This window comes from Oryza glaberrima, chromosome 5 (genome assembly GCF_000147395.1).
Source record: "Oryza glaberrima chromosome 5, OglaRS2, whole genome shotgun sequence".
Taxonomy (NCBI): domain Eukaryota; kingdom Viridiplantae; phylum Streptophyta; class Magnoliopsida; order Poales; family Poaceae; genus Oryza; species Oryza glaberrima.
In genome coordinates this window covers 13,474,077-13,485,015 of record NC_068330.1, presented here as the reverse complement: position 1 = coordinate 13,485,015, position 10,939 = coordinate 13,474,077, and the positions used below count along the sequence as shown (strand labels likewise).

General features: G+C 40.0%; 1 protein-coding gene across 1 annotated transcript; it reads right to left on the bottom strand.

Moving 5' to 3' along the window:
- Positions 1-277: 277 nt before the first annotated feature.
- Positions 278-2,126, bottom strand: LOC127773021 (protein LURP-one-related 15-like). Its single transcript, XM_052299033.1, has 3 exons — positions 1,685-2,126; positions 691-903; positions 278-592 (listed from the first exon to the last, which is right to left on the bottom strand). The coding sequence occupies exons 1-3, from the start codon at positions 1,910-1,912 to the stop codon at positions 467-469; spliced, it is 567 nt and encodes a 188-aa protein (XP_052154993.1). The 5' UTR covers positions 1,913-2,126; the 3' UTR covers positions 278-466.
- Between the last annotated feature and the right edge of the window lie 8,813 nt (positions 2,127-10,939).

Sequence of the window (10,939 nt, the reverse complement as noted above, 5' to 3'; positions counted from 1 at the left end):
CGAAATTCCTCCAAACCGAATAGGGAAGGTCCCTTCTCATCCCTACCTACAAGGGAATATGTAGATTCGGATCTACCATGGGGGGCGGCAAGACCTAAGCCCCCACTACTGGTGTTGTAACTATAGAAGCCTCAATTAAGTTCCCACTAAAATTTTCTACCATACATCGATTAGAAGAGGGAGCTATAGATTTGTATAGTTTTTTTTAGCCGTTCCTGTTAGTTCTTCCAAGATCCGCCACGAATATGTAATTACCTAGCCAAACAACACACAGAAAAGCCACAATGCTTTTGACATTTACATCAGTGGGTTCAGTAAAGAGAATTTGCTGAATGACAGAAGAATGAGGCATCCATAATTCCATATTAAGGGCGTAAACAATCTGGTCAATAATAAAGAAAAATATATACAGGATTTATGCTGGCAGGAAGTTATCATTTCCTCAAAAAGGCATTCCGATTGTGTGTCATTTTTCCATAAAGAAGTTCATAACCATTGCCATGACAAGAAGTGTATCATTTCCTGGGTAAATGGTCACTCTAAACTTCCGTGTTGAATAGACAACCTTCTTGAGTTTATATAGGAGATTTGTCTGCACAAAGAAAAAAAAGAAGCACAACTGTAGCGCTAATCCGATAGACTGAAATATGTCCAAAGTTCAAACCATGGGTGAAACTTGTACACATTTACCTGAGAAACAATGGAGTCCCCACTTATTATTGTGCATGCTCTCCGGGATGTATTTCCTATGAGCCTGTAGCTTGCTTTCGTATCTTGAGAATTGCTTCTTGGTGGCATGAATACATGTACTTCCTTTCGATTTGAACAAACTGATATTGATTTTGCCGTGTAAATGATGTCTTTATAATCCAAACTGTTTCCTCTGAATGCTTGCCACTCTCCCTGGAAAGACAATTTAGCACTTAATAATATACTCTAAGATATTCTACATCATGCTCAGAAAGTTCAAACAAAGTGCCTCTATGAAGAAACATGCACATTAACTTAAAAGAATATTGTCATGCATCAGACACACCAGGCTACATCAATAACTAATGCACAAAAACTTTATTAGATAATGGAAAGAGCCCGGCCTCTACACCCATTTTTAGATAATGGACATACATTTTACTAGGATGGTCTAATTGTAAGTTCTTCTATGATCTCCTAAGAAGAGAATTTTATGGGCTTCAAAATACTGTCCCGACTTACACCTCTGAGGCTGGTTCTAGCTAGAGGTGCTCCATGATCTGCCAATCTTCATTGCTCCATTCACATTACAAGTTCGATAGCGTTTTCTTCCCTTTCCATCAGGACCATGCTCAGCTAGCATCTCTTCTCATATGCATTTCATATGGCGAATTTACGATTCGATTTTTCACCTCTCGTTCCTATGGAGTATGGATAATGAAATTTCTTGCTAATATCAAGATCGCAGAAACAATTTAACAACTAGCTTAGTTTTGACTTCAGCTCTAGAACCCATCCTAGTGCTAATTGAAATCCTCATTCTAACTGAATGTCTGAATGACACTATTGAGTAGATGTACGGAGCTGAAACGAAAAAATTTGGTCCAAGAAACCAAATTAACCTGTCCATGATGCAATCCTGCAACAAAACTAGGCAACCGATATTCCGATCCATTTCGAGGATAAATCCAAAAAAAAAAAAAATCACCATCACCTCGCCGCTCCTCACGGTGACGAGAACACCACCGGCGGCGTCGAGCAGCGCCCTGCCCCCGCCCCCCGCCGCCGCCACGAACCGGAACGCGAGGCCGCCCGACGCGTCGCGCACCTCCATGCCGCCGCCGCCACCGAGCCGCCTCTTGACCACCGTGAAATCCACAGGTACGACGGGCGCCGCCGCCACCGGAACGGGCGGCGCCGCGCCGTCCGGCCGCCACTCCATCCCCTCCCTCCGTCCCAACTCCCAAGAAGCAACAGGAAGGCGGGCGAGAGGGCAAGAATCAATATTCCGAGAGGGAGAAAGAGAGAGAGAGATGGTTGGTCGGGTTAGGAAGGAAAGTTCGACGATTCGGCGGGGGGCGACGAGGAGAGGGAGGAAGAAGAAGCGAAGAAGAAGACGCGCGGTGGAGTGGTTGATTAATTGCTGAGAGTTATAGCTAACCTTTAGTGGCGTCTATTTGTCAATCTTTGTTTATTTATTATCTGAGACCTTAACTTCTACTCCCTCCGTTCCACCTCCGTTCCGATTTTGAGATTTTCCTTGCACTGTTTGACCACTCGTCTTATTTAAAATTTGTATAAATATAAAAAATGAAAAGTTGTGCTTAAAGTACTTTGGATAATAAAGTAAGTCAAAAAAAAATAATTCTAAAATTTTTTAATAAGACGAGTGGTCAAACAGTGCAAGAAAAAATTCAAAATCCTTATTTTAAGGTTCTTTCCCATGGGCATTATTTTTGAGTTTGAAAATGTAAAAATTATATGAATAGATTTGTCTTGAAAAATATTTTCATAAAAGTATACATATATCATTTTTCAATAAATATTTTTATAGAAACAAGAAGTCAAAGTTGTGTTTTGGAGACCGTGTCGCTGTCTAAAACGATATTTTTTACGAGTACGAAGGAAGTATAGCTAACCTTTGGTGGCGTCTATTTGTCAATCTTTCTTTATTTATTTTCTAACACCTTTTAACTTCTACTATACTACCTCCTACCTCCGTCCCAAAATAAGTGCAGCCGTAGAAATTCGTGTCCAACGGTTGACCGTCCGTTTTATTTAAAAAATTTACGAAAAATTTTAAAAAAAATTAGTCACACATAAAGTACTGTTCATGTTTTATCATCTAATAACAATAAAAATAGTAATCATATTTTTTTTCAAATAAGACGAACGGTCAAACGTTGGAGATGAATAATGCAAGACTGTACTTATTTTGGGACGGAGAGAATTTAACAAGTAAACAATTACACGCGCTTATTTTCAAATATGAACGTTTTGATGACGCCGTACAACACTAATATGCCACGGTGGATATATAACATGTTATTTTAGACTTGTTTCATTTTGAGATTGGAATAGTGGGAATTTTGAGAAGATGGTAAATAGGGCCTGTTCACTTGGTAAAAATTAAACACAATTCAAAAAGTGCTACCTTACCAAATTCTGATAGTTATAAAAGCTCCCTCTCTAAAAACTCTATTAAAATTTATCAAAATGTGTTAAAATCTGGTATGGTTGATTTGGGCATAAAATAAACAAGCCTCTAATTCACTCCATTGATTCTAAAACTACATTTACTCAGATTATAGACGAAAAACTAAATTGTTTGGGGTGTTTTTTTTTATATTCTACGAAAAGCCACAACTATATATCAAAAGATCCTACAAATAGATCCTTTCGTCACGGCCAATCTTACTCTCGGGTCCACGCCGGTTAAATTGGCACGGCCAAAAAGATGATATAGAAATAAGTTTTGCGGTGGTTTATTATTGAAATTATCAAAATAAAAAGCTCATCAAACATGAAAAACTCACAAGCGGAAGCCATGACAGCGACCGCGTACACAATGCTTCTATCCCTTATTGTAGTGGAACAAGGAACATTCATTACCTCCCGCTCAACGGATGAACAGATTCTGTGGAAAAGGCGTTGATGCTCTTCGCTCAATGGTGAACCGTACCAGGCCGGGGAGGAAGAGAGATGAGTTGTATAATGTTCATCTTAGCAGTTACAAGCACGCACAAAATCGGGAGATAAGAGCATCCCAAGAGTTCATCTATATTTGATCCTCTAAATACCCATATGGAGTATAAAAAAAAATTTCTTATCCATATCCCTTCCAACTCGAACAGATCATCCATATTACATTATCCATATCCCATCATCCTATATTTTAGTAATATCTTTCAACTATCCATGAGGAGAGACATGCTATTTTTGGGCTTTCTCTCTCCGTGTTTAGCGCATCCGCCACTTTGATTTGGCGCACTGGATGGCGCATCTCATGGACCATGTTTTTTTCTCCTATACGCCAAAATGCGGATGGAGTACGGGTAGCATATCTGGATGCTCTTGCAGAGAGCTACGTGCTCCTACGGACCACCAATGGCTGAGCAAATACTATCTCTATTTGATATTATAAATCATTTTAACTCTTTTACTTTTAGTTTGATTAAGTATATAAAAAATATAATAACATTTTCAATACAAAACAAATAAACTATCAAAGTATATTCAACGTTAGGTGTAATAAAATTAGTTTATTGTTATAAGTGTGGCTATAAATTTTTATAAATTTTCAAGAAGATTTATAATATAAAACAGAGTTAAACAGAGTTAAATTAATTTACTTCAGTTTTCACTCATCGGACCTCTAAAAGTTTAATATTTCTACATGAGGTGATTCAATCGACTTCCGTAAAATTCCTCTGAAGTCCTTGCACTTAAAAAAATGTCGTAGGCCCTTCTTCGAAACGGATGATCTATAAAGAAAGTTTATAGGTATTAAATTCTATGGGATTTGTTTCGTGCAAGTTAGTCCTATGAAATTCCAAAAGCCCCAGGAATTTTGTAGGTGGAATGCATTAATGAACCTAGAAAATTTTAACATGAAGTTAATCTCATAAGATTTTTTTTTTCTTTCAATCATTATCACTCTCCGGATTCCTATTTTTACGGTTAATTACTTTCTACATCTAGTACTATATCTAACAGGTTTTTTTATGTGTTTACAACCTTGTTTCTTTAAAGAAAAACTTATGTATTGCTACTTTGGCGTTACGACTTTAGGAGCTGTTCATTAGTTGGTTGGGAGGAGCAAGGCTAGATCAGGGGTGAATATTTTTATCGTGTCACATCGGATATACGGATACACATTTGGACTATTAAACATGGTCTAATTGTTTACACCCAAATTTGGTACCTATGGACGAAATAGGGGAAAATTGTCAAAGTTTGGAAAGTGATGGGTTTCCTTCACAGGGCCGGTCAGACCGCAGGTGTGTGGGCGGTCTGACCGGCTAGTAGGGCCGGTCTGATCGCAGGTATGTGGGCGGTCAGACCGTCAGGGTCCGAGTCCGTTTTCGTCGGGTCTCGGGTTTCCTTGCTCGGAAAGGCATGTTTCGTGTTTTCTTTTATTTCTATCCCGACTTGGACATGGAGAAGGGCCTGTAGAGGGCAAGACCAACCCCTCTTTAAAGGACAAGGCCGGTTCATTGTAAAACCCCCGCATACAATCTACTTGAATCATTCTTTTACTATGTTTTCTATTTTACCCTAGTTTAGTCCATCTTTGTCGGTTTGCGCCGTAAACCGTCCGCCGCCGCTGCGAGAGTGCGACACCTCTTTGTAGGTTTGTCTTGAAAACCTTCCATTTTGCCCACGAGACGGGTAGTTATGCTCATATCGATCTAAATCGGCCTAGAGGCTGATTTTGATCTCTAAATCGGCTCCGTTAGCCGGTTTAGCTGTTTTTCTACAAAACCCATCTTAATTTGGCCGCTTGGCTAGATTGAGGTGGTTGACGACTCCATATCACCGCAAGGCGTTTAGGTTTTTGCGATCGTGCTTGTCGACTTGTCACAAAAAGTTGTCAACACGATTTTTGGCGACTTCGCTGGGGAACGATCTAATCGGCCATATTACGGCCGAATTTCGTTTAATCTAGTCCTTTTCGTCAAATCAAACAGTTTCGGCCGAACGGCCAAAATTAATTACCACCGCCGCATATAATTTGTTGTCGAATTAATCGGTTTAGTGGTGTCATTAGCTGTTCGGGCTTTGGGAGATCAATCTGCCACAGAATTATTTTTTTCGCCGAATTGATTGGTTCGGTGATAACGTTGATTGGCTATTATCCCTCGCCGAATCTGTTTCGCCGACGTGTTTGCTGTTACCAAGCCGAAGCCGACTCAACAGGAGGCAGCAGTACTACACACGGTCACAAGCACTACCGAGAAGGATTAGTAATTCAGATCAAAGACCGATCTACTGTGCACAGGTAAAAAAAAAATCAACGCACGTACAGTACATCGGTTACTTCCAAATAAATCAAATTGGTTAATTTGCTAGTTGCACATACGCTTGTTATACCAAAAAAAAATCAAGATCGTATATTAATTTATTCGGTCAAATATTTCGGCTATGAGCTATATGGCCGAAATTAATCAAGGAATTTCTTCATCAACTATGACTAGCGAGAACGGGTTCAACAATATTGCTACACAATACATTAGGACCGATCAAGGCGTCATGAGAGGAAACGTCCCGCTACCTCAAGTTGTAATTTCACCAAAGGTAACTTTCGATTCACCCAATCCGTCCTTTGCTATTCAAAACGTTAATAATCATTGTACATATGTATATGCTACTTCTAGTTTTGCTCCTATACAATATGCTTATAATGTTTAGGAGGGTCAATGGGTGATTATACAGCCGATTATACAGGAATCGGCTATATGCAAAACCGAGCTGACGGTATGACCGGTCGTGATACCGGTCTAACCGCATCCTTTGCCGGTCAAACCACGCCCACCATGGCCGGTCAGACCGTGTACTACGCTGGTCAGACCGTGCCCTATCCTGGCCAGATCGCGCCTCCTGTGGCCGGTCTGACCGCACCACTGACCACCGGTCAGACCGGTTCCCTGGGAGTTTCTCCAGGTTTTCATACCACGACTAGCAGTACTGATTTTAATTATTATCCATCACCTGTTAATACTGTTAGTCATGCTAGTCCACATATCCCTAATGCCTACAATGATATTAATAGGGGATATCCTCCCGATACTAGGTATGGCCAATATAACAATATTGTGCCACAACAACCACCTTTTAGGTCACCAAGTCTACCACCAGATCCACCAAGGCCTGAAACCGTGGAGGATTGGTTTAGAAATACTATTAGGGAGAATTCCGCAAAGCTAAGGAATCGTGCTAGGGAGAACCAAAAGACGTATCCTGATTTTTATGACATTATCCTATATCCTCGTGGTTATAAAATTCCTAAATTTACCAAGTTTAGTGGTGAGGATAGTAGGACCACATGGGAGCATGTAGATCAATTTTTAGCGCAATATGGTGAGGCTAATTGGGATACATGTAAATTGGCGCTTGTTTTCTTTATCTCTGTCTGGTACTGCTTTTGCATGGTTTACTTCTTTACCGGTAAATTCTATTTCTTCCTGGGCTCAATTAGAACAAAAATTTCATGATTATTTCCACACTAGTGAGACTGAGCTTAGGTTGTCTGATTTAACATCGGTTAGGCACAAATACAATGAATCTGTTGCTGATTATATTGAAAGGTTTAGAGATGTTAAAAACCGATGTTTTAGTTTGAAAATAACTGACAAAGATTTGGCCAACATTGCATATGATGGATTGCTTGATTCTATTAAAGAGAGGTTGAATGGCCAAATATTTCTTAATGTTGATCATGTGTTGCACGAAGCTCTGGCTCAGGAAAGTCGAGTAGATGATAATAGCTTAAATGCTAGTTTAGATGATAGTGCAATATCATGTGTAGCCGAACCAAGCGACGGTTCGGATTGTGTTAATAATTTGTGCAATGATGCCATAGCGATTATAGCCGAACCAAGTGTTGGTTCGGATTGTGTTACTAGTTTAGACAATGATGGAATAGCCGAACCAAGTGATGATTCGGATTGTGTTGCTAGTTTAGAGAATAGCATCATTGTAAATATAGCCGAACAAAGTGATGGTTCGGATTATATTACAAGCGAAAATGAAATAGCATTGTCACCTAAGACCGAATCAAAAATTGTTCATGTGGATGTTGGAAAAGATGATGATAATGTCTTGCGGGATAGTAGCGAAATAGAATCCAAAGTAGCCATGCATACTTATCAAAGGCCGTATCCTGAACATGTAGATTCGGTCCCATACCCGCAAGGATTTGAGGTGCCCAACTTCACGAAATTCACATGTGAGGATGCTAGAACAACAATGGAGCATATCGGCCAATTTATTGATCAATGTGGTAAGGCCGGTAGTAATGATTTGCTTAAGTTAAAATTGTTTCCCCTTTCTTTGTCAAACTTTGCATCTACATGGTATAGTTTACTTGCTCCTAATTCAATTTCTACATGGTCACAAATGGAGTGTGAGTTTCATGATTATTTCAAAGATGCGAGCTTGATGGAGCAAAGACCGATTGATACTTCATCGGTCACTTGCGAAATTATTTCGGTTACATCTATGCCTAAGATCGGAATTGTTAGTGATCCTCTCCCTGTTAGTTCTATTGATGTTGGCAAAAAGAAAGGGAAAAGTGTTATTATTGGGGATCCTTGGCCCAAGAATAGGATCAAAAATGCGAAGGCCGAAGATCATAAAGTTGCAAAGGGTGAGTCATCTAGTTCCCAAAAGACCAAAAAGCCGAAGCTCACTTTTGAGATGCTTATGGCTAAGTACAATAAAGGATTAGCCGGTCAACGATTTGATAATCAAACTAGTGATTCAAAAAGACCAAGATCATCTCGTAGAAAAAGATTTGGTCAAACACCAAAGCAATCGGAGCCATCAACTATACCAACTCCATACAAACCTCCGGTTGTGATGCCATGGTATCCATATCCAATGTCACCGTTTGGTCATCCTTTTATGTATTACGTACCGTGGATGCATCAACCACCTATGCCGCATTATCAGGACTGGAAGGAATCACCTAGGACAGTGCCAAATCATTCATCTAACTCAAGACAAGACCGTTTCCCACAAAAGAATTGGTCCGGTAGATCAAAGGTGAAAAATGTGAAGAAGATGTGGGTGAGGAAAGAAGCCAAAGCTCTGGAGGTCGCTACTATTAAGGAGGAGTCTCAAGATGTTCATGTATCTACTGGAGATGCGGTGGAAACCATACAAGCAAAGGAGATCGAAGCCGACACCGTGATTGTCAAAAGCGGAGGTCTGACCGAGATGTCTGGCCAGTCTGATCGATGGCTTGTAGCCGGTCTGACCGGGCCCAGAGGCCGATCTGACCGGGGAGCATTGGAGAAGAGTGGGAAAATTGAGAGCAGCGCGGGAGCTTCCACTTCGACCAAAAATATCAAGAATCATTGCTTAGTTCCTGGAAAACAACCACAGCCGAAGTGGCTACCTTTTGGCTTATCTCGCTCCCAAAAGAGGAGGCTACAACGTCTTCGGGCCATATGTAAAAAAGAAAAGGAGGCCAAAGATGTGAAGGACGAAACATGTGAAGATTTAGAGTCTCGAACGACACCTAAACGAGTGTGGAGACCTAAAGAAGTAAAAGTTAAAAGATCGGTGATTTCACGGAGTAATGATGGATTCAATTTGATGAGAGAAGAATCATCGGTCATTAAAGATAAGTCTCCTTCACATGATGCTATGGGTGTTAGTGCGGTATTCATCGTGCCTTCGAAATCGTGCAATCAAGAAAGCCGATTTTGCTTGGGGGGCAAGACATTAATATGCTTATGAAGAAATTAAGAGGGATGAATGGCGATGGTTACATCACATATTTGAGCCGCCGTTTGTTGGATGCTAAGGCAAGGTATGGGTTTATTGTGTTCATCAGCATATTATATGCCTATGCCATATTACAACATTGCTTGCTATCTAGCACATGTGTGTTTTTGCTTATCAAATTGATATTATACATACATGTTGCGAATGCCAGTTCTAAGTAGTGGAATTGGTAAGTTGGCATATAATTTGTTTGAAGTATGATTTGGCTCATGACTCTTTGATATTTATTTAAAGCCAAATCGTATGATTTTCATATTTATTGCACCATGAAAGTTTTGCTTACTAGTAATTCGGCTAATGTCAATGGTCAATGTGATGATTTGCGCTAGAGTGGTTTTCTTTAGGAACATTGGCATTGTTAATATTTTACATACATGCTCAAGCCGATTACTTACATTTGTAGTTTATTGGAATCTATGCATGTGACATATATGACTTTGGTGATTCATTATTGATCACACTTCAATTGGCTAAGAGTTTTGATGCCATGATGATTATAGTTTCAAAAGCCATTTGAATTAGTATTCATCTAGACATGTTAGTTGGATGTTATAGTTTTTCATATGTCTAGAGAGAAGGAATTTTGGTCCAATAATTTGATACACCAAGCATCTGGCTATTATGTGAAGAAAAATTATATACTAAAGGCCGATGCTTGATTTCAAAAGTTTGGACGAAATTGGCAAAGTCATAGACCAGGGGCGGTCTGACCGGCATTGCACGGCCGGTCTGACCGGTGGTACCGACGGTCTGACCGGCTCTGCATGGCCGATCTGACCGTGTAGATAGGGCGGTCTGACCAGCATTGCGTGTCCAGTCTGACCGATCTCGGGCAGAGAGCTGGGGGGCACGTTACAATTGATTAAAAGGCCGAATTAATTGTGAATTCAGACATTTGTGCCCATGAGTTAGAAATAGCTTGGAGAATTCCTTTGATTAGATATTTGAAAGATCTTACACTTAAGGTTGATCGAAAGATTCGGTGGCAAGTGTTCAAATATTATATCGCCGAAAAATAGATGGAGTATTACTTAGATAATGGTCAATCTAAAGTTGCTAGGAGAGTAGTACATGAAGGGATTTGTGGAATTTATCAATCGGCCCGTAAGATAAATTGGTTGCTTAGGAGAGTGGAGTTTCATTGACCGAAAATAATTGATGATTGTTTCAAATGCTATAGAGGGAGTGAAGCTTGTTAACGGATCGGCAATGTTCAAATTAGCGCCTATCGCTGTATTGAATCCTATTATCAAATCATAACCGTTCCGAAGTTGGGCTTTGGATTTCATTGGTCAAATTTATCCTTCGTCATAAAAAGGGCATTGGTTCGTGCTAGTTGCAATGGATTACTTCACTAAGTGGACCAAAGCCATGCCGCTCGAGAATATTACTTGTACGGAGGTAATTGACTTTATTTTGAAACATATTGTTCATAGATTCGGTATTCCTCAAACGT

What these genes read in the sequence shown, in the direction of transcription:
- LOC127773021 (XM_052299033.1), bottom strand. Translation starts at nt 1,912, where the DNA reads ATGGAGTGGCGGCCGGACGGCGCGGCGCCGCCCGTTCCGGTGGCGGCG. An exon ending in TCACCGTGAGGAGCGGCGAG is followed by an intron (nt 904 to 1,684) that starts GTGATGGTGATT and finishes TTGTCTTTCCAG; the next exon opens with GGAGAGTGGCAAGCATTCAG. An exon ending in GGGACTCCATTGTTTCTCAG is followed by an intron (nt 593 to 690) that starts GTAAATGTGTAC and finishes TTCTTTGTGCAG; the next exon opens with ACAAATCTCCTATATAAACT.